General features: G+C 36.0%; 1 protein-coding gene and 1 non-coding gene across 3 annotated transcripts in view; both read left to right on the forward strand.

The window, feature by feature from the left end:
• LMBRD1 (LMBR1 domain containing 1) overlaps positions 1-19,442 on the forward strand; it is a 61,358-nt gene extending 41,916 nt beyond the window's left edge. For both annotated transcript variants that reach the window (XM_026665228.2, XM_026665230.2), the window contains exons 10-16: positions 367-431; positions 2,576-2,678; positions 3,358-3,462; positions 5,653-5,802; positions 7,197-7,275; positions 18,063-18,154; positions 18,306-19,442. In XM_026665228.2, the coding sequence (XP_026521013.2) occupies positions 367-431; positions 2,576-2,678; positions 3,358-3,462; positions 5,653-5,802; positions 7,197-7,275; positions 18,063-18,154; positions 18,306-18,425 (714 nt within the window). In that variant the 3' untranslated portion in view covers positions 18,426-19,442. The remainder of the gene's footprint in view (positions 1-366; positions 432-2,575; positions 2,679-3,357; positions 3,463-5,652; positions 5,803-7,196; positions 7,276-18,062; positions 18,155-18,305) is intronic.
• On the forward strand, positions 15,219-15,350 carry LOC113410649 (small Cajal body-specific RNA 15). Its single transcript, XR_003370694.1, has one exon.
• Positions 19,443-25,006: the final 5,564 nt, after the last annotated feature.

Genomic DNA, 25,006 nt, shown 5'->3' on the forward strand with positions numbered 1-25,006 from the left:
CTGATCTTCCCCAAAATAACCAACTGTACAAATTAATTTGTCCTATATGTGGACAATTTTTTTTTTTTTCAGAAAATGAATTGAGGAATTCAGGTTAACTTATAACTTGATTTCCAACTGCAGTCTTGAATTTCTATAGTTTTGATTGTTTTGTTTTGTGTGAGCAAATATATGTTGCAGAATTCAGAGTAGCTTCTGATGTTATTAGTAGAGGCTTTGGAAATACTGTAGGCGCTGCATTTGTAATTGTGTGGAAAAATGCCCTGCTAACAAATTTCTCATATTTATGTCATTAACTAATAGTAGAACAAACTATGAATTGTTGAGAACATGCTAAACTGTTTTTCAAACTTACTTGTGTTTTAGGTTGTATGGGGAATATTTTTTATACTTGTGGCCCTGCTGTTCACTGTTTCTCTCTTCCTGTCGAAGTAAGTATTTAACATGTGCTTTACATTTTAAAATGTATCTGTGAAAATCATTCAGACAGACTCAGGCCAATACTTGATATGAATGTCCTTCACCAGAAACGTGTGAGCTGGAAAGTGAACAGAACATGGGCCATATACCCACCGTTCTCTTGTTTAGCACAGAAGACTGAAAATACCTTTGGATGTATATTTGAATGTAAATCAGCTGTTTGCATAACAAAAGACGAATTGATTGCAAGGCTGTGTACTATTCAAATTTAAGCCAACAATTTTTCAGACCTTTCTGTCTGAGCATGTGAATATTACAGAAAATAGAGTGAATTACCAGTGTGCTCAGCATATTTCAAATCCTTATACATTCAAGTAAACACACGAAGAAAAAGCTTAATGTCCTACCTTGCTGCAAGCTTTTTTTTTTTGCTCCAGACGGAAAGTATTTCTTCCAGATAAGATTCTCTCACTGGTTTAACAAGATTTTGTGAGATGAAAGGGATAGGGATACAGAAATCTCAGCAAGTAACTATTTTCAATTTAGAACCAATTTATCTCCCAATATATTATAATGGAGACTTTCTTAGTTTCTTTTTAATGGCTTTCTGATGAACTGCTGGGGGAGTAGATTTCACAGATAATGGAAAAGTACTCAAGTAGCTATTTAGAAACCATATCCTTATCGCTCTGTGAACTAATATTTACAATTATCTTGTTGCTTTTACAGCAAACACTATATGGCTTAAGTACAGGCCTAGATAGAGATAATATAATCATTATTTCTTCATTTGTTTGTTTGTTGTTGTTGAACATTTGTTGTAGCACCTATTTAAATCATGGGAATGACACATTCTCATTCTGGATTAGTCTATGTTGGTGGTGTTTTGCCAGTTTCTGAAACTAAATGCTGCAGACCATAAATGGCTTAAAGTACTCTGGGTTGACCCACCTGCTACTTCACTTAGAGACATTTCAAACTACTAGAAGATTTATTCTGGATATAGCTGAACAACCCTGGAAAGCTGTAGCCTAAAAGAGATTATGAATCGACTGGAAAGAGTTTGGAATACTGTGAAATTCTCTGGAATATTCCATTTTCAAATCTGTATGTTTTGCATAAGAGCCATTTCAGTACAAAACAAGGTGGGTGACATTGGGGCCAGTCACTCACTCTTATCCTTAGGGAGAAGGCAAGGGCAAAATAATATTGCCAGAAAAAACTGCCTGGACTTCTCCAGACAGTTGTCAGGAGTCAACGTTGACTTGAAAGCATACTTACAAATAAGTTTGTACATCCCTATTTCATATATATTAAGATGAAAGAATGGGATGAAACTTGAGCAACCTAAAATAAAGAACTAACAAACAAAATCTGTATATGTCTCTCTAGTGTTTTTACAGGACTATTTCTGAATTATTGGCACTGTGAACATGCATAAATACATGGATTTTAAAAAATGTGTCTGCGACAAAATGTGCTAAAATATATAGGATGCTAGCGGAGGAGTGTGAATTGTAATGCATAATATTTTGAGAGTAGAACAGAGGCTATTAAAAAGGCATAGAATACATAGAATCGAATACATAGAATTTAAAAATAAAACCTCAAATATATTTCTGGTTTTGCAAAAGGTTTCCATAAAAGTCTGCACTCACAGGGAATTCATTTTATTGCCCTTACAGCAGATATGTGTAGTAAGTGTTGATGTTTCATTACCCTACTTGGTAACATCATCAATTCAGGAGTTTTGGAGAGAGGGTTTATGAAATGTTATCAGCAATCCAAAAATCAAGCTTGGAGAGCTTCAGCAATACAACAGTTGATATTAATGTAAACATGAGTGATAATTATCAGATTAATGTCTACTTCATGAGTCTTCTGAATTTTCTATCATAAAATGGTATGTTTTCTGAATCTGTAAGTTGCTTAGAAGATATATACAAGGATCAATCCTGATCTGTGCACAATTTAAAATAGAAAATGCTATACTCCCAATCATTATCACTATCAAATGTTATAAGATAATTTCTAAAATGTTGATGTCAATGTATATCTTTATTTTTAAGTACTTCATACAGAAAATATACTCAAAATGTAATTTTTTTAAAAAAAAAAATCAAGCAATAACAATTTATATCTTAAATTCTTACAGTTTGGATAAAGCACTTCATTCTACTGGTATAAGTTCTGGATTTATAATCCTGGGAACTAATTTGACCAATCCATTGAATATGCTGTTACCTGTTCTACAGACAGTAAGTAAAACCTCACTTCTACTAAATGTTAAGGACTTGAATGCTAATAAGTAAAAGAGTTTTAAAAATAAGCAAATGAAATATTAAACAATGAGTTAATAATATAATAAGTACATCTTTGACAATGATTGATAGAAAATGAAAACTCTGATTCCAATAAATAACAGTTATCTTTTGAAAACTACCCAAACTATTATTGGTTGAGAATATCATAAATTAAATATAATCAACTAAATTGTTCTAGCTGGATTGTATCTTGCCAGTACAGAGTTTTTTAAAGCATGCAAATAGTTTTCAATCTATTTGTAACCTGAAATTAGGTTGCTATTTATCCATATTTTGGAGCAAGGAATCTCTTGATCCCATAGCATTCACCAAGGGACCCTGTTAATGCTATCCCATTTTCCATAAACTGAGTGTTGAGTGCAGGAGAGTTTTTGGGAAGACACATCAACTTTGACTGTTTAAGAACCCATTTAAGTCTATTAATTATTTTGATATTAATATAATCAACATTTGGATAAAATACTACTTTCTGTTATTTTCTTATCATTATTGAATATATTGGATTTAGTAACACTTTTATTTATACTTTTATTGTTTGGGTTTTCCTCAAAATTTGATAGCTGAAGAGTGAAAATTTTGTCTGATGTATAAATATAGTGCATTTATCTTCTAGGTGTTTCCCTTAGATTATATTCTTATTACCACCATCATCATGTACTTCATATTTACTTCAATGGCTGGAATTCGCAATATGGGTATATGGTTCTTCTGGATAAGGGTAAATTTTATTGTATCTTTCACTCATTTTCCAAGTAATTTAGTATGCTAGACAAATGAATAAAACATTGCAAATTTATATTAGAAAACATGCAGAAAGCTTTGTTTTACATATAATATTAAACCAGATACCTGTTTTATCAGCTTTTATATCAGCTCATATAAATCATTTCACTTCACATGCAGGAATCATTCTGAAACTTAATGCCTTGGAATGTGTCCAAAATAACTAGGTGGCAATTTTATTATATTTAAATGCTTAATTTTAAAACATGTATTATTAGTAGTAATATTTTAAAAAGTGTTCTAGCGTACTGTATTTCATAATATGTTATTAGTATGAATTCAGTTTTAAAGTATTGTAAACAGTATTTTAAACATTTTTAATTTTATTAAATATATGTTTTTACTTAAGCAGGGTTGCTTTGAAAATGGACGCTTGGTAGAAATTGAATGCTTAGATGCTGATTTTCTTTAAAAGAAACAACTCTTAGCAATAGCACTTAGACTTATTTACTGCTTCATAGTGCTTTACAGCCCTCTCTAAGCGGTTTTTTCTGTCTCTGATCTAAAAGAAATACTTCTTAGCTATTGTCATCAGTTCTGTTTTCAAATATTTGAAATGCTAAAACATAGATGAGATAGTACATCATTTTTTCTTTAGTCTTAGAGCCACTCTTAGTCTGTAGTTAATATCCCCTATGGGGTACAGGAGTCTATGGATAGATTTCAGGAAATCCATGAATTTTCATGGGGAAAACATAAATGTATTTTCATATAAACAGATAGTCCACAACTTATGACCACAACTGAGCACAAAATTTTGGTTGCTAAGTAAGACAGTTGTTAAGTGAGTTTTGCTCCATTTTATCACCTTTCTTGCCACAGTTATTAAGTGAATCTAGCTTTCCCATTGACTTTGTTTGTCAGAAGGTCACAGAAGCTGATCACATGACCCCAGGACACTGCAACCATCATAAATATGAACCAAGCATCTAAATTTTGATCACATGACCATGGGGATGTTGCAGTGGTTGTAAGTGTGAAAAATGGTCAGAAGTCACTTTTTCAGTGCTGTTGTAACTTTGAATTGTCATTAAATGAATGGTTGTAAGACGAGGACTACCTGTATTACCTATATTATACATTTGCTATGTTTTAATAAATGATAATACTTTTTGAGCACAAATACGTTTTGCTTTCTTTCTAATACAATCTATGTATTTTATTTGTGCATTTAAATACATTTTTCTAGGAAAGGATCCATACATTTCACCAGATTCTCAATGGCATGAAAAGTTAAGGACCTCTGCTCTAAAACCAGTAACAAGAAATGCATTATTGCAGGAAATTGGATTAATTATAAGTAAAACTATCTGGTGGGCTGATTCCCATTGGAACAAATGCTTTAAAAAGATAGACACTTATTTTCTAGAAGTAGTTAGTTAAACACTGAATGCTGCAGCAACAGCGTTTTGCAGAAATTGGACTGTTCTTCATTTATTTATACGATTTATAAAGCCACCTATCTCAAACAAGTGTACTCTGAGCAGCTTACACAGATTAAAAAAAAAACAGAAGAAAAGACTAGATGATTTTAAGTGCCTTTCAAACTATAAGCTCCACAAAAAGGATGAGTAGCATTTAGTTTAATCCCCCAGTGGAGCTCATATTACCCAAGCAGTTTAGATCTCAAGCCACATGCCAGATATTTCATTCATGCTTTGCTGTAGTTCTCTCTCTTCTTTTCTCTTTCTTCACTGCTTCTGTTTCCTGTCCTGGTTTGGTCCTTTGCTGTTAATACATAGGATAGTGTGCTATGTAGAAAAGAATTGGAATATATAACACCAGGGTAGATGTGCTCATAATTTGGCTTGGCATAATCCAGTTTCCTATAGATTGGTATGTTTTAACATGTTTGCATATTTAAATAAATTAAAGAAGGGGTCTCCAAACTTGGTATCTTTAAAACTTGTGGACTTCAGCTCCCAGAATTCCCCTGCCAAGTTTGCCACGTTGGAGACCCCTGAGTTAAAGCATCCATTCATCAGCAATATTTTGTTTGTATAGAATTGTAAACTCCTGTTTCTTCAAATTTGCGAACAGAAATTGCAAATGAAAGGCCTTTTTATTTTAATGTCAAAAACTAAGTCATAATGTGTTAATATAAGAACATATTTTTACATTTTAGCTGTACAAGATCAGACGGGGGAGGACACGACCTCAAGCCCTTCTCTTTCTTTGTATGATACTTCTGTTGATTGTTCTTCACACCAGCTATATGATCTACAGTTTAGCCCCTCAATATGTTATGTATGGGAGTCAAAAGTATCTAATTACGGTAAGATTTTGGAACTTTGCGGTCAGCCATTATGCATTTTGAAATAAGCACTTTTTTGGGTTATGTTGAATATAAGTTCAAGTAATAAATCTAGTGTTCAATTATGTAATACTTTAAGCATTATAGTGGTAATTTCATAATATGAAGGACAGAATATAATTATTTTCTTTTCCTTTTCATTGCTTTTTTCCAATTCCATCCTTCAATATCATAACAGTGCCTAAAATTTTCCTAATACTAAGGGTGGGGTTGGTCCATATTTCACCCCACTCCATAGGATATCAGGAGGGATTGGGCTAAGGGATAGTGACCCACTCTTTTGGATCATAGTTGCCCTATAAGTGTTTCCATTCTCTTGGTGTACAGGAAGGGCCCCAAAACAGTTTTATTTCATTGGACCTTGGGTCCGATTGCGTGTATGTTTTAATGTGTTCCAAATAGGTTTTATACAGGACTTGTACTTCTTCCTACAGTGTATAAGTGATGCATTTATTTTTTGCCCCGGCCTAGTTTTAATGAATTATTTACTTTTATTCTTGAGGGAGGGTCTTTAGATATGTATTTTATTTTATACTCTTATTTTTTCGGAGGGTCACAGTATTGCAAAGCTTGCAAATCTGTTACATATATTATGTTATTCAAAATAGACTTTCTTTCCTAAGCATTTTCAATCATTCCTTGATGACCCGGTCATTTTTTTTCCATATTCTCTTATCTCATTCCCTTTTATCTTTTCATGTTATTTAGTAATATCATTTCCCCCCCAGATCTGATTCCTTCAGTTCCTTGGTAGGGATTTGACCTTGATAACAGATTGCAATTGTTGGTTTTTCAGCTGATGGAAAGTTATCAAAACAGTTTAGATATTGTTAACAAAACTGCTTGCATTTCAAATAGTAATTTGAAATGTGATTTTTCTAATACTGCATGTTATACAAATACAGTAGTCCTTGACTTACCCCATTTTACATTTTTTCTTGCCACAGTTGTTAAGTGAATCACAGCAGTTGGTAAGTTAGTAACAGTTGTTAACTGAAACTGGTTTCTCCATTGACTTTGTCAGAAGGTCGCAAAAAGGTCACAAAAACATGTGCAACTGTCATTGCAACTGCGTCATAAATATGAGTCAGTTGCCAAGAACCTGAATTTTGATCACATGACCATGAGGATGCTGCAATGGTCGTAAGTGGGAAACGGTCATAAGTCACTTTTTTCAGTGCTTTGTAACGTTGAATGGTCACTAAATCAACTGTTGTAAGTTGAGGACTATATCTCTTTTTAAAGAAAAAAGCTCATGATACCTGTTGCACCAAGTAAAATGCATGATGTGTTAATGGCAATAGTATCTTACATGTACTGTGAAATAACCCTCAATTAATGTCTTCTTTGTGCAGAATAATAAGACATTTCAAGGACATTTGAACAATGAAACAACATACATATCCAAAGATTGTGATGCAGATGCACCTGAAGGTAAGATAACTTCAAGCCCGGTTATAATATACAATGACAGATAACTGAGGTTGTAATTAACATATTTTAATGTATTGATTTTTCATGGAAGACACTAAAGCTACTCACCAATCACTATCAGAACTTGCCTTGCAACTGTCATTAATTTGATTCTTTGTCCCCAACTATGGTTGCAATCTTGATGATTCACCTCCTATCTCATGAATTTCTAAGAAATAAAAATATTGTCAAATATGTTGGTGAACTAACTCTGTTTCTATTTCTACAGTCTATTCTGATGTTAAATGAAGGCTTTAGTCCTGAGCCATCAAATTCCTTTAAATATGGCTTATCAAATGTAAGAAATTGGAAACTTGCTAATGTTTGGACATAATGTCTTTTCTAAGAAAATAGCCATTCTAAATAGAGTTCCCTCAACAAAATTCCATATCCATATTGATTTTGCTGTTATTTTCAAATGAGTAATAGGCTTAAAATTATCTCTGTATTTCTGTTGCCCATTTTGCAATAACAGTTTTTTTTCCCCACTCTTGGGCAGTTTTTAAACAAGTTTTTAACATTCAGAAGGATGTTCCTTCACAAACAACTGTTTTTGTATTATCTTCCTCTCAAGTAGCCCAGATGCTCAAGTATTCTCCACTGCATTCGTTAGGGAGGTAGGCTATTTAAAGGAAGATCATGAGTGAATGAGAAGGTATTTACCACTTCCTCTCTGGAGGTTTATGTTTGGTTGTTTGCTTGTTTGTTTCTGCAGAGAATGGCTGCTAATTCCTTCCAGAAAACTGTTGGGAAAAATGTGTCACTCTCTTTTTTTTTTTGGTCTTTTTTGTGTGTGACTATAGTCTTAAGGATGCTTATTTTGTCAGTAGAACTACTTCTAAGTAATATGTTAATGACTAGACTAACTTGTATTTTGGAGTAAAGATGAGCATTTGGCCACTAACTAGATAATTTATTACTTTCCCCACCAGCTTTTGGGAATTAAAAAAGTGCTGACATGAAGGACTCTTTAATAAAGAAACTGACACACTAATTCATTTGTAATAAATTGTTGTGGCTGTAACTCCTTGTTCAGCGAGAATGTTCTCTTAAATATGTTCATTGTTCTGTGGTGCAATATATTTTAGCAGACCAATTTACTTTCTAATTTACATCCTGCTTCCAGTTCTTATGGTTTATACACCAGTATATATTGATTATGAGATTATACTGACAGAAGAGTATTCGAAATAAACTGTTGCTGAGGTGATTGTACATGAATTCCAGTTTCATTGGTAATATTAAAAAGAGGTTGTTATGGCAACTACATTTCTCAGAATATTGCTTCGAATAGAAGAGTAACCTAACTGAATTAGACCTAAATGTTTCTATCCCAGCATCCTGTTTCCCACAGTGCTTAGCTTGATCTTACAGAAATAACTGTCTTTCTCTATTCTTCATCAAATGGTACTTTTGAGCATTATGCCACTGATACTTGGAGGTGTTCAGTGATTACAGCTACTCTTTATTTGTATAATGTTCTTTATAAGAAAATTTAAAAGCAACTTTGGTTGTGAATCATCATCATATCTTGTGGTAATTAAAACTATGTAATTCATTATGTAGGAGAAAAATGCTTTATTCTGAAGGTCCATCATGGAATGACATGATTTTAAACTGGAAAGTTAGCAAATTGTAAAGTAAAACTCTAGCCTACATTTATCTTCAGACGTTAGTCTGGGTCTTCTCTATCCTCCAGAGGAATTGTTAGTAAATAGAAAAGGCGGGGGGGAAATCAGTTCAGATAAAAAAGATATGTTAAATGGGGTAATAAAATGTATCCAAAATGTTATAACTATCAAGAATTGGCAAGAAAAGGAATCTTGAGGTTATGAGTATATAATGAAAATGATAGGGACCTCAAGAGTGTGGTAGTTTTATAAATCAATAAAGTAAACATCTGCTGCAAATGTAAAAAAGGGAATTCTATTATAAAAATAGTAAGGAACAAATTTAAAAATAAAATTGTCAATTCCATAATAACTTATTCAGATGTAGAAGGCCATATTTAAATATTAGTATAAGACTATCCTTAGTTGCCACATTATACAGTTATTTTCTAAAATTAGAAAGTGGCATTATTTGCACATTTATAACAATAATTTTGAATTTCACAGAAATAGTCATTTTCAATTCAGAAAAAAATATCACTATGTTCATAGAACACAAGATTTCTAGTGGAATTTATAGATGGAAACAATTTTGCCCTAGTATAATTTTGGACTCACTTCAATTTTCCTGCGATATAAAAAGCACACCTCTAATTTTGGGTGATTGCCACAAAAAAGAATTGTAGGATAATAATGAGTGAAATTAAGAATATTTCCCCTCTATATCTAAAGCAAGTTCTCCTTTAGATATTTATACCCATTTAGCATACAGTTATCTATCTTCTGTTGAAAAAAAAAATGCAGTAACGTCTTGGCTTCATTTACCTGTTAAATTTTGAAAAAAGCTGCAAACATAATCTTTAAATGTAGGTCAATCCCATGTAGTTCTTCTATTTTCAGCATGGCTTAGCTTCACTTGTGTCCTTTAAGGGCACATTATATTTCTTTAATTATATGTTGTCTTAGAGTTTCAGGCAGAAGAGAATTGTTAGAAAGTGTATGTGAGCCGAGACAATTTTTCGATTCATTGTAATCTTCATAATAAAGGACAGATCAAGAAGAAATGGATAGTTGTGAAAAGAACTGTCATTGGAGCCAACGGAGGAAAAAATCTTATCTCATCCACCAGTATCAACCCAAAGTTTACCAAGCCACTTTCTCTCAATAGTTTTAACAGGCAGGCAGTTTTAATAGTAGACATTTTAAATGGACCATAGCCTGGTCTCATTTCTGAACATGCATGCACCATTTTTATCCAATAGAAGGTAGCATTTATTTCCTCAAATAATTATCTGGGATTTCAGGTGATAGTTTTAATTTTGTCGGTAAGAATCAAAGCTATTGAAGACAAAGGAAAAGACAAGACCTGGTGCAAAATGTGGATTCCTTTATATATTAATGTTGCTTGGGCAAGCAGGTTATCAGATGTATTTAGTATTTTAACCTTAAAGAGTACTTCTTTATTCTCCTTCCTTCCATCCCCAAGCACTTTTCCTCTTCTCTCAGCTCTATCCAAATTTGGTCTTTGCTTTCCTGTCTTGTGAAGACTAAATGGGTCCAAAAAATTGGCTATAATTCGTTTTGTCAGATTACTGTAGAGAGCCATCTGTAAGTCTGTTCATTTTCTTTAATTCAGATAAGCAGCTGGAGGGGGTTGCGTATGGCATGGTATATGCTGCTTTGATTTTCTTGTGTGTTATTTCTTGTCACATAGAGCATAGAAGCTGGCTCATAAAGGTCCTACACTGCTGAATTAGATCTCAATTTACATTTTGGGCTTTTTCCTACACATGGTTTATTTATTTATGTGCCACCCTTTTCAGCTTTGAAAGTGGCCTCCCAGGTAGTTTACAAGCTTAAATGGGTTCTCACTCTTTTTCTTGTAGAGGGATAGTCTGTATAAATCTGCTTAGTTACTTCAACTAACAGGATAACCCCCCTTAGTGGTGCCTCCACTGCTGTTCCCACAATGCATTGCCTAAGGAGAGGTGTATGAGTCCCACTTTCCAGATAGTAAGAAATGTGTTTTTACATCTCTTTTGTCAAACTCTAAATTGTTAAGTATTTTAATAGTTAACCTAATCTGTTGACTTTACAGTCAAATTTAAAAATTTGTATTATCTGTTGTATATAATATATCTTGAATGCTGGTATAAGCAGAAAGGCAAGTGCTGTGTTTAATAATAAATAAGAACAGCAAAAACAACTCCATTTATAAGAAAAAAAATAAAGCAAACTAAAGGGTTTTTGAAATAGAAATGTTTTAAGAGGTCATCTAATAACAGCTACTTCGGCTGCCAGAATGGCTGTTATAATTCAAGGCAATCACATGTTGTTGCACCTTACAACCTGGTTGCTTAGTAATGGAGTTCCCCATTTAAATTACCATTGGTAAGTGAGGACTACCTATACCCTGTTTCTCCAACAATACGGTCTCCCCCAATAGGAAGTCCCAGCATGTTTTATAGGCATGAAATGAAATTAAGCCCCTCTCCCCAAATTAAGGCCTATATTAAAACATGCGAAATGGGGGGGAATGGTGGGGGGGCTTGCCGTTAGGAAGTACTTTTGTGGCACACCCGGATATGGTGCTGCCTGCGTTGACCCTGATACGAAGTGCCCCATCAACACCGAGGTCAACATCCAAGCCGTCGCCGCCCACCCGCCCAAAGATGCAAGGGGGGGAATTAAGTCACCCCCAAAAAGACGTCCTAGCCATTTTTGGGGGGCTCAAAAAAAAAAAAAAGACCCGGCCTTATTATATGAGAAACACGGTATCATATTAATTACTTTAAGTTATTTGGTACATAGAAATTAAGATGACACATTGTGAAATATAAAAAAACATTGATACCACTTTCCTATATTCCATATTAGTTGGTCTGAGGTTATTGTTAAAGAAAAAATAAAATCATCTTCAGCTATTATTTGTGTGACTCTAGATTAACAAGTAAATGGCCTTTCTGCAGTACATTTCCAGCATGCCTTATCACTGAAGTAAGGGAACCAAAAACATATTTGATACAATATTTTCATGACTTTGGATCAATGTAAGAACTTCCTGTCTTTAAGAATAGTCTTACAAATATCAGCAGCTACCCTTCCTTGTTGGGCTTAAACAGGATCCAAATTACCTAGAGGTTAACTCACGGGGGTTCAATATTGTTCACAAGTGATTCCTGAAAGATGTTTGGTATGGCACCTTTACTACTGAAAACTCTTTTGATTTGAAAAGGTTTCCAAAAACAAAGTACTCAGCATTCATTTGTGATTCTTTGTAGTTTCATTCCTCAATTTAAAAGAAAATAGCACATAAATAATTAGCCTCTTGAATTTGTTCCTTAACTTTAGATTCATTGATATTATTTTTAGACAAACCTTGTTTGATAAATTATTAATGGCTGTCCAGTTTTTCCTTTGGATCTTGCTGAGATTGCTAGTTAAATCCAGGATAGGTTTTCGCTTTCCCCAAGTCCACCTTGTCTGGGAAACATCTGCACTTTACTTACTCATTTGAGATATTCTCTTGAGAAATCTGTCATAGAATCTTTTAATACTTTTTTGCCCTGTCTATGCTGTATATAATCTCTAGCATGTGTTAAAGCCAATTACATGTTTCTTTAAAATGCATCTGGTGTGAATAAGGAACAGAAGACCTTAGATTATTTTTGTCAAGCTTTACAGGACACTCCCATTGCAGCAGTAGTGTGGGCGCACTATATTCTCATGGCAACAGTTTCTTGCTCCTCTTCTGACTCTTCATTGTTTAAGTGAAGGTGAAAGATAATCAAGCTGAATTTCTTCTTGACTAATTGGTAGAAAAGAAAAGAAAAAAATGAAATGGTATTGTACTATAATAGATTTCTTCCTGAAACATGTAAGGTCCTGATCAACATAAGTGTTTAATGTTGTCAGCAACTTAATGCATAAACTACATGGTCCTGGGAGTGGATGCTGTAGAAGTTTGCTTTATGGAAGTGGCTTGCAGTATCTGGCAGACAGACACAGGAAAGTAAAACAGGCCAGAGAGAAGCAGTTATCAAACTAGAGCCATAGAAGAATGGGTCCAGAAGAGAGGAGCAAAGATTAAGGACTTGAGGGTAAACATTTGTGAAGTGTTGTTGAGTAGGTTTAGCCTGTGGGGGCACGTAATAGCTTGTCTTCAAGTATCTGAAGTGCTGTCATGTGCAGAAGTGTTCAGAGTTGTTGCAGAAGACAGGGTAAGAAATAATGGCTTTAAATTACAAGGTAGTAGATATTGTTGAAAATCAGGAAATATTCCTAAAAGTAAGAACTGTTCAACAAAGGAGCAAGTTGCTTTAGGAGTGGTGGTCTGTCCTTCACTGGAAGTGCTTAAACAGAATTTGAAAACCATCTGGTGGAGATGCCATGGTGGAGATTCTTACACCGGACAAGGTGTTGGACTTGATGACCTCCAGAGGGCTTCCCCACTCTTGCTTTCTTTGATTCTATGAATCACAGCAAGATGCACAAGAGGGAATGGTCACAGGCTAAATTAAAGGAAATTTCTCTATCATCTGGTGTACTGATTTCTATTAGGTTTTTTTAAGTAGCTTATTTTTCTTTCCTGGATGATACTTGAAAACATAGTTGAACATTTATGTGTAATCCGTAGAAATCATAGAGACGTACATTCCAATTCTCAAATGCAAACTCTGTTAGTGATCTTAGCGCAGTCATTTTCTCTCAACCTTAGAGCTAATTTGAATGTCTGGGTTATGTTTCTCATTTAACAGAGCATAACGAAGGTTCAGTAGGGTCATGCTTTCTTGCTTTTGTTGTGTGCACTTATAACAACACCAATCATCTCCAAAGCAACTTGCTCTTGATTTGCCTTGTTCATACTAAGGCAAACTTTTTTTTTTCCGTTTCCAAGTTAGATGATATATTTTAAAGCATTTAAAAAGTCAGTCAGGGCTTACTTGAAACAAAAGGGTACTGAATAAAATAATCCTCATTTAGTGACCACAGTTATAACCAGAAACTCGGTTGCTAAGTGAAGCAATTGCTAAGTGAAACTATGATATTACAACCATTCTACAGTGACCATTTGAAGTTAACAACAGCACTGAAAAAAGTGACCTACAACTGGTTCTCGAACTGATAACAATCACAGCATCTCCACCATCACATAATCAAAACTGAGGCACTTGACAACTGGCCTGTCTTTACAACATTTGCAGTGTCCTGGGGTGATGTGACCACCATTTACCAACCTTCCCAGCCAGTTTCTGATAAGCAAAGTGAATGGGGGAAGTTGGATTTACTTAATTCTGGTCTCCCTTGTGGCTGTAAGTTGAGAACTACCTGTATAGACCTTTGAAGTTTGTTACTGTAAGGATTGTTACTGCAAGGATTTGTTGTAAAGTTATTTTTTTCATTCCTGTCATAACGGCAAACACTTGCTAAACAAGGCAGTTTCTAAATGAGGACTGGCTGTACCTGGACTGACCAGCAAGGTGCTGTGGACAAAGCTGAGGCTGCAGCAACTCATTTGTTTTGAGTGGAAATTAATTCAGTGAAGATATTAAGGAATAAGATGAAAAGATTGTTAACATAATCAGGAGGTTAGACCAGTTGATTTCTAAGATATGTGCCAACTCTGTGATTTTATGAAAATAGATTGGAAATGATGCATGTGACTTAATCTAGTGTTAATTCTGGAGATCTATATTCTGGATGGTCTATATCAAACCCTCTGACAAGAATTGAACTCACTGACCCCAAACCTTACTCCAGTGGTGATGGAAATCATGTAAAAACTTAAATGCAGGGGCATAATATAATGCAACACCTGTACTTACCTGAGATCTTAAGGAAATTTGGATTGTGCATGTATGTATGTGTATATATACATACACATACAGTTATTCACACATATATACACATACACACACATCCAAACTGTGTATACACACACGCATACCATTCTGATAAATTCTGCATATCACTTCCTACCACACTGTTAAGCACCAAGCCCTGGATAGCTCCTAAAGCTAATGCACTGCATTGGTAATCTAAAGTTCAGTAGTCTGTAAGTTCAGTTCCCAGTAGAGAGTTTGAACGTAGCAGAAAAGAACTGGCTATGTGGTTTCAACCAGTTTCAATATTAGCAGTCATGCCATATGTAAGTATAAACAAGTTCTGATATTTAAATTATAAAATTGAGTTGTAACTGTTAAACTTGTACTGTAAATCTGTATGTTTGAGAACAAATGTGTATTTGTGTACTTATCTCTCACTTAGCATGTATAAACTACATTCTAGATTCTTCTGGAGGACTAAGAAAGTAGGGTCAGTGAAGTCAGTTGATTCTACTGATACTATCCTCCTAAATGAAATGGCAGAAGAACAAGGCCTTGCTTGTAAGATGTGGCTAAGCCTTACTGCAATTTGCCAACAATGTCTATTTCTTTTCTTTAGTGCACACATACATACACATTCTTCTGAGAATAAAGAGTAGACTTATTTAGAATATACAGATTCCAGATGTAAAATTGCAAGACATGCCATTTTGAAAGAAAAAAAAAGTTTAATGTAGATTTTGACAAACTGTCTTGCACAGTAGCAGTATACTAATTAACCCTATTTCAGAGTGCCATATCATCAGGATATAAAATGGTATTAATAAATTTGTCATGGATCTTTGGCATATGAGTGTGTGTGAAGCATACAGAATCCTGGAACATCATTAACATAGATGTTAAAAAAACATTGAGGCTAAAATACAATCCCTGCCTGACATCTTTATGGGTAAGTATATTCTTAGAGGACCATTTACACCCACGCAGACTTTCAAATGGGTGAGTAAGGGCCTTAACCAAGAGTTAGAGTCTGGGTTCCCATATTTAAGTTGGGTAGTTTCTTCCCCAGAATATTTTTGTTTATAGAATCAAAAGCCACACTGAGATCTATAATGTTGTTAAACATTTTCTTGCCATTAGTTAGTTGTTTTGTTATGAGATGGTGTTAAATAAAACAGTTGTCTATTGTGATGTGCTTTAGTGTGAATCCAGCTTGTTCCTCCACTAAAAGTCCCCTCCCCTCTATTTCTCTGTCTTCTACACTGCTCAAAAAAATAAAGGGAACACAAAAATAAGACATCCTAGATCTGAATGAATGAAATATTCTTATTAAATATTTTGTTCATTACACGATTGAATGTGCTGACAACAAAATCACACAAAAATTATCAATGGAAATCAAATTTAGCAACCCATGGAGGTCTGGATTTGGAGTTACACTCAAAATTAAAGTGGAAAAAAACACTACAGGCTGATCTAACTTTGATGTAATGTCCTTAAAACAAGTCAAAATGAGGCTCAGTAGTGTGTGTGGCCTCCACGTGCCTATATGACCTCCCTACAACGCCTAGGCATGCTCCTGATGAGGTGGCGGATGGGCTCCTGAGGGATCTCCTCCCACACCTGGACTAAAGCATCCCTCAACTCCTGGACAGTCTGTGGTGCAACATGGTGTTGGTGGATGGAGCGAGACATGATGTCCCAGATGTGCTCAATTGGATTCAGATCTGGGGAACGGGCAGGCCAGTCCATAGCATCAATGCCTTCCTCTTGCAGGAACTGCTGACACATTCCAGCCACATGAGGTCTAGCATTGTCTTGCATTAGGAGAAACCCAGGGCCAACCGCACCAGCATATGGTCTCACAAGGGGTCTGAGGATCTCATCTTGGTACCTAATGGCAGTCAGGCTACCTCTGGCGAGCACATGGAGGGCTGTGTGGCCCCCTAAAGAAATGCCACCCCACACCATTACTGACCCACTGCCAAACCGGTCATGCTGGAGGATGTTGCAGGCAGCAGAACGTTCTCCACGGCATCTCCAGACCCTGTCACATGTGCTCAGTGTGAACCTGCTTTCATCTGTGAAGAGCACAGGGCGCCAGTGGCGAATTTGCCAATCTTGGTGTTCTCTGGCAAATGCCAAACGTCCTGCATGGTATTGGGCTGTAAGCACAACCCCCACCTGTGGACGTCGGGCCCTCATACCACCCTCATGGAGTCTGTTTCTGACCGTTTGAGCAGCCACAGGCACATTTGTGGCCTGCTGGAGGTCATTTTGCAGGGCTCTGGCAGTGCTCCTTCTGTCCCTCCTTGCACAAAGGCGGAGGTAGCGGTCCTGATGCTGGGTTGTGCCCTCCTACGGCCTCCTCCACGTCTCCTGATGTACTGGCCTGTCTCTTGGGAGTGCCTCCATGCTCTGGACACTACGCTGACAGACACAGCAAACCTTCTTGCCACAGCTCGCATTGATGTGCCATCCTGGATGAGCTGCACTACCTGAGCCACTTGTGTGGGTTGTAGACTCCGTCTCATGCTACCACTAGAGTGACAGCACCGCCAGCATTCAAAAGTGACCAAACCATCAGCCAGAAAGCATAGGAACTGAGAAGTGGTCTGTGGTCACCACCTGCAGAACCACTCCTTTATTGGGCATGTCTTGCTAACTGCCTCTGCTTTCCACCTGTTGTCTATTCCATTTGCACAACATCATGTGAAATTGATCAGTGTTGCTACCTAAGTGGACAGTTTGATTTCACAGAAGTATGATTGACTTGGAGTTACATTGTGTTGTTTAAGTGTTTCCTTTATTTTTTTGAGCAGTGTATTTTCTTAAAAGATGTTTTGTATACATTTTTGCCAGAATTTCAGTTAAGATTTCTCAGTCTATAATTTTTTTTTGTCACCCTTGCCTCCCTTTTTATAAATGAGGGTTATAATGGCGATTTCTTATCTGACTGGGATGTAACCTGTATTCTATATTCAACAGCTCTAATAATGGGACCCGCCAATCAATGTATGTCTTGAAGAGATCAGGCAATAAAAAAAATCTTCTCCAGGTGCCTTATTAGATTTCAGAGATTGAATAATAAATTAGATTTCTGAAATTGACAAATTGTATATACTTGTGTTTATGAATCCTTTCTCATCTGTTCAGATTGAAAAATGAATGGTATTTTGTAAGTGTATATTTTGGCAGTAATTTCAATTATAAAGAGAATCCATGTATTCTTAGAAGAATCATGACCCTTTTAAACTCATTTCCTAACATTTAAGAGCAATTCTTAGCTGCTTCTCTCTTTTTTTCCCTCCAGATCAGTGCACTGTTACTCGGACATATCTGTTTCTACACCAATTTTGGTTCTTCAGTGCTGTATATTATTTTGGCAATTGGGCTTTTATTGGAGTAAGTAATCTCATTTGAAGATGATTATAAATACAATTTAATGTTCTAGGATAACTATACTTAACAATATATGCACATCATGGCAATATTGCCTTGCATAAATCTGTTGCATCCTTCATCTAACCTCCAGTGTGTTGATGTAAATTCACAGGTTTTCTTGATTGGATTAATTGTGTCATGCTGCAAAGGAAAAAAATCAGTCATTGAAGGTGAAGTGGATGAAGATGATTCAGATATAAGTGATGATGAGCCATCGCTCTATTATGGCTGACAGCCTACAGTCCTGAAGGTTAACGCTTGCAATGTAAAACTGTGAAAATGCCACTTTTGGTTCTGACTTTATTCTTGGAAAAGTTCACTTTTGCCAATATTGAAGGGAGAAGTAATATAAACCAGGATTTGGAATTTCTGCAAATCTGACTGGCTTATAGTTAAATTCATTTGTACATCGGCACAAGAGCTAATTTTATGAAGGAAAAATTAAAGAGAACTATTTTTTGAGTATATAGCTACGAAGCTGTGATGTCATTTAAATGCCATTTAAGTTTGTTAGTCTTGAATTTTAAATTTATTAATGATTTTTGTTTCTTTAGACTTATTGACCAAACTGACAAATGTGTCATACATCTCGTAGAAATCTAAAGTTACCAGTGTTTGTTAATATGAAACTAATACCTGAAACACACCTGTTGCCATATGAAGTGATACTTAAAGAAAATAGAACTAGGTACAACTCTGATCATTCGAGCAAATCCTTCCCATATCAAATATGAATTTAGTATGACATTCAATAGTTGCAGATGGGTTATAACTATTATGTTCAGTAAAATAGTGGAAGAAATGTGTATTCCATTCTCAAGTTTTGTTTACCCAGTTTAGTATCTGCCCGCATATACTATTCTCAACCCAGTTGGATAGAGAGCAATAGATCTGGGCAGATCAACAATATAGAATATGTTCTGAGCTTTCTAATTCAAAATAACAATGTAAAGAAAGACACTTTTTCCATTTTTCATACAATTTGTGAGCTTTAATTTCTTCCTGGTTTAAATTAAACCCAGTATGTACATTTAAAAAAAAACATTAAATATTAATCACCTTGCTTGGTTACAGTTTGCTATTTACTGTCTTGGCATAATAGTACAAATATGCTGAACCATGTTTTAAACACTGAAACAACTATTCAGTATAATTTTGCTTAATTATAATTGATGAAAGGCACAAATGCTTTAAAATAATGCTATTTTGTTTCTTATTTTGTAAAATAAAAATCAGGATCCTAAATACATACTATTCTGAAGTATTCTTGTAACTCAAAATCTGTTATTTAATTTTAGTCTTTACTGTTCTTAGATTTATCATGCCTAAATAATTACATATAAAGAAAACAAGCTTTGAGTGTGTTTTCTGTGTTTTCCAGACTGCAGCAATTTCATATATTTGCTCCCTCAAAATATAATATGGAATAATATTTTAGATTTACTATTATTTTTTGATGCTTAAGCTAGCTTTTCTTGCAGGGTTTCCCATACCAGAAATCATGAGAGAAATGATGTGGTCAAAGGAGAGACAAAAAAGGCTTAGTTTAACATGCTTACTGGAAAAGGCAGGGGGAAGAAAAGAGAATCCTTGTACTTCATTATGATTTCTTTCTTAAGGAGTCCCCCTCCCCAGGGGTATGCCCAAACAATTTTTTTTGTTCCCAACTTCAGAAGGTAAGAGCCCCCTTCAAAACTTTTCATTGGATCATTGTAACTTGGGAATAGCAAGAAGGACAAAATAATGTCTTGACTTCACATAACCTGTGATGTAATGCCCTTCAACATGCACAGTGTACAAACACACACCCCAAAGATCAGCAAAACAGCTCAGACTATCAGCATAATGCTAGTAATGGCCTTTGCATTTCCATCTGACAAGCTCAGTGGTTAAGGATGCTGTCAGCTGTAAAGCTGACAGCCCATATTTGAGACCCAAGTGCTGTGCAATGGGGTGAGCTCTTGTTTCTTCCCCAGCTCTTGTCCACCTAGCAGTTTGAAAGCATACAAATGTGAATAAATAAGCCCGGTACCTCTTTGGTAGGAAGTGACAGCATTCCATAAGCCTTGGGTTATAGTCATTTGGCCAAATGACCACAGAAATGTCTTTGGACAACACTGTCTTTCTCGGCCAAGAAACAGAAATGAGCACTGCCCCCAGTTGGACACAACTGGACAGGAGAAACCCTTATCTTTATTAAAACTTAGAATCTCAGCTCACATTGACAACTTCAGTGCATGTAGAAGGATAGTCCGTGAATACTCTTGCATACTACTATAGGTTTATTGGTCTTATATATTCTTAATTTTCCTTTTCAGGCAACCTCCCTTTAAAAAGGAGCACAATATAAAATAGCTGTCCAGGTCCAGAGACTGTTCTGTCCAGGTACTGAAACAGATTCAGTAAAAAACTAGGCCAAAAAACCCCCTTCTGTTTCATGACCTTAAAGTCAAGGAAGCAGTTGATGCATGACTAATAGCATTTACCTAAAACTGATTCTCAATTCCATGTAAGACAGAAAGTTCAGAACTCTGTCTCTGCAATTGCCCCCTGGAATTTACTCAATGCACTTAAAGAATCTTAATTTAAATCCCAGGTAGAGATTTAAGATCATTTAGATGTTTAGAATGAAACACCTAAGGTTCCTCAAACTGCTAAGCATTTTATGGCCATCAAAGCCATTCAGCTCCAGTTCTGAAATCCAGCTAGATCAAGAATTAATTCAATTTTATTTTCAGGCTCTGAATTTAAAACAGGCTAAAAACATTCTCTTGCACATAGGTTCTAGTCCTGCCCTAGGTACAAAGCCAGCTGGGTGACTTTGGGCCAATCACCCTCTTTCAGCCCTACAAAGAATACAATGGCAAGAAATCAAGAGTTCAGCAAGAATTCAGAAATCTTGCCAAGAAAACTGCAGGAATTAATCCAGAGAACTGCCAAGAGTCCTTACTGACTGGAAGTGCACACGCGCGCGCACACACACATACACACTGTATTCATTTTGCCATTTTTAACAACTTCTGGGCAGATGTGACAGCCAGAACCTCTCCTGACAGGAACAAACAGCCTGAAAAACCAGTAACTTGTTTAGCTCCTAAGAGTAACATGCTGACATAATATGCAATGCTTTCTTGGTAATATTTGCATGCTCAGTAAAAATGTCACAAGGAATAGCCTGGGTGTTTTGAAAATTTTATGTGTAAAGTGACTTTTTGAACTACTTTGTCCTCATAAGCAAAGCCTGCTATCTGGAGTAAGGAAATATAAAATTAGCATTAGGCTACAACAGAGCAACTAAACATGGTATGCCTCTTGCATAAAGACTACTTATAAATGTATAACTATAGTATGCTTCTATCAAGCATCCTTAATATTAAGAAGCAACTGTCAGTACAAAAACAACTCTGATTTCCTTAAAAACATTGGAAGAGAATCAAAATAAATAACTGTTGGATTATTACTAGCTCTCATAGCTACTACCTTGTGCAGGAAAAGAAAAACCAATGCCCTATTGAGTATAAATGATGAATAACAGGAAACAAACATATTAGGGGGAGGGGGCTTGGTTTCATCAATTATAATGGCACAAAATCATGAATGGGACTCTTCTAATATAAAGCACGTTTTAGAAGAGTGATTCAGATAGATACAGTGAGATTTGTCTTTCTACATTCACTAGCATACATTTTCAAGTTGCTCAAAGTCCCAAACGTGTTTTTTTTTTTCAAGAGGCAACTGGACTTTCTGGTTTTTCTTTTTCTTTCAAAGAAATAAAAGTTTTTGGCCTGGAAAATGGCCTGAAAACAGCCCCAAAATGGCCTGAAAATAGCTCAAAAACCAGTCCCAAAATAGGCCTACTCTCGGAGGGAGGGAGGCAGTTAAGTATGAAAAATAAAATAAAATAAGATAAATAAAATAGATGTTTTGTTCATGTTTTGGGCCAGCTTGCAAACATCTGTACACACTTCATGTATAAACTTGTTACGTGGGTGACATGTTAAATGCGAATGACCTGTCTGTTCATCATATTGCTCCTGCATTCTGTGATCCTTGAAGTTAAAGTGTTTGAGTTCAAATGACTACAGAAAATTGAGAGGAACAAGAAGTGACAAGGGAAGCATCAAAGTGGAATCCGTTTTTAAAATTATGTAAGCAGCCACCTTCTGCAGAATGCTGAAGTTCCTGATTTGAAACCAGAGATATGCCTCACATTCCAGCTGTTTCAACTCAAGGTGTACATAAGGGTACTTAAATCTTGAGGAAAAAATTATACATATAGTATTCTGAGAAAGGCCTAAATATCTTTCACAAATATTCCTCATTTTCCTTGTCTGGGTTTCAATATCTGTTGCTTTTGATCTCATATGATCGTTGTCAGCCATGTGATAAATGAGTTAGATTGCAAGAGATGAAATTACATAATTTAGAGCTGGGTCTTTCTTACTGAGCTCATATATGCATTCGAAAAGGAACACGGAAGAAGCACCCCGGAATGAAGATGAGGACCTGCCTATCACATCTGTACTCTACCCTTTATGACAGAACCAAGCAGCAATGTTCTTCATCAGGAGTTCTCTAAACTTGGCAACTTTTAAGACTTGTGGACTTCAACTCCCAGAGTTCCCCATCCAGCCTGGTTGGCTCAGGAATTCTGGGAGCCAAAGTCCACAAGTCTTAAGGTTGCCAAATATGGAGACCCCAGTTTTACAGGTAATCCTAGACTTAAAACAGTTCATTTACTGACTGTTTGAAGTTACAATGGCACTGAAAAAAGTGACTTATCATACTTTTTCACACTTAGGACCATTGCAGCATCCCCATGCTCACATAATCAACATTCAGAGTCTTGGCAAGAGGCATGTATTTATGAAGGTTGCACTGTCCTGAGATCATGTGATCCTTTTTTGCTCCCTTCTGACAAGCAAAATAAGTGGGATCAGATTCCCTTAACCATATTACTAACTTGACAACTACAGTGATTCACTTCACTCTGGCAAGAAAGGTTGTGAAACGGAGCTAAACTTGCTTAATAACTGTCTCACTTAGCAACAGAAAATTTGGGCTCAATTGTGGATGTAAGTCAAGAATTACCGGTATTGTTGTTTGTTTATATTTATTAAATTTTTGCCGTCTCTCACCACTTCCACAAAAATCCCACAATAAACCCCCAAAGCCCTCGTGACAATGGAATCAACGATCTAATGAGATGCCCTCTATGAGATCTCTGTGCAATATTATAGTCAATGGAAGCCACGACAAGACCAAAAAGTAAATTTGTTGAGAATTCAGAAAATAAGTGGTAGATGTGTGTGTATTTAAAGCTGGAAAAAAGCCATTAATCCCTAATAGTCTTCCCCCAAACTTGTTTGTGCTATCTGTATTCAGGATATAATTTGTTCTGATTTTAAAGAGGAATAAAGCATCTTCAGATGTCAAGTGGCCTAACAGACTGAGTATTTTTAAACGTATCATTTCATATTTTTAGCAACCATCAGGTTCACTCTTCCCAGCAGCCATTCATTAGTACAAAAGAACAAGCAAATCACTTGAATTAGTTACCTACAAGTTCCTGAAAACAAGAGGACAGTATTTCCGCTTGAGATCCTGCCATTCCAGACCTCTGTTCACACAATGTCAACATTCCTTAAAAGAATGTAGAGATTATTTTTGGCTCATCTGTAGTATGGTTGAACTACAAAACTAGTTTTTTTGCAGTAGCTTTGCTATTAAAACTAATTTGTTTCACCTTTCTAACTTTCAGTTGTGGGAAGTTTTATCCATGGAAAAGAATGAGTGGACAATATGATTTCAGTTGATCAAGGTTCAATTTCTTCTTTAAAAAACAGAGTTTGTAGTTATTTGTGTAACAATACTTTTTGTGAGGTGCAGAGAAGCAGAAAAAATATTATGGGTTTTTCTTTTGTTATTTTTCTTGCTGTAAATGCCACTCTTTCATACTTGAGCAGACTGCATTTTGAGGCTGAAACAGGTTTTATCACTCCCCCATCCTTTTTCAGAGGAGCTGTCACATCCCAAAGTTTGTTTAGTTCTTGTTGGCAGGAAAGAAACTTGGGAGATAGAATGAAGAAAACTCCCTTTTTACGATCCTGTAGTCCTTATTTGAGGTAAAGTTGAGGTGGCTGAATGGAGCTGAGCATTTACTGGCTGGATGCCCTTCCAGAAGCCTTCAAGGAGTTTGCAGTAGATTTTTTTGGGGTGTGGCCTAAGAGAGAAACACCTGCTGCTATCTACGATTGAGCTCTCAATCTTCCAAGTGGTAGGCCAGCATCTTCACCATGCTGCTTTAAAAAAAGAACCAAGTGAATTTTGGAGGAGTTGACACTCTATGAGGAGTGAACTGTCCAGCTTTTGATTCAGCGTCCTACAAGAAGGAAGAGATCTCATATTGTTTCTTCATCTGAAAATGTCCCTTTTTGCAGGTAGACAATGAGATTTACAGTTCTGGGGTCCCTGGTATGCTCTCTGGGAAACAATAGATTCCACTCTTTATTACGCAGCCTCAATCTAATCTTTAGTTTTGCAGCTAATAACACTGTACAGTGGAACCTCGGGTCACGAATGCTTCTGTTTGCGACCAAATCCGGTGACGACCAAAAATTGGGAGAAATTGTTGCTTCTGGTTGCGAACAGACCCTCAGGTGCCGATCAGTACAGCCACAGTGATTTTCCCTGCCGTGGCGGTTTCTCCTTCCGCGCATGTGCAGAATTGTAGGTACATGCACAGTCAGTCTTGCTTCTGTTCGTGACCAAGTCCTGGAAAGGATTATGGTCGCAACCCGAGGTTCCATTGTA

This window comes from Notechis scutatus, chromosome 1 (assembly GCF_049901735.1).
Source record: "Notechis scutatus isolate UNSWTSFEM ecotype Mainland chromosome 1, rNotScu1.2, whole genome shotgun sequence".
NCBI lineage: Eukaryota > Metazoa > Chordata > Lepidosauria > Squamata > Elapidae > Notechis > Notechis scutatus.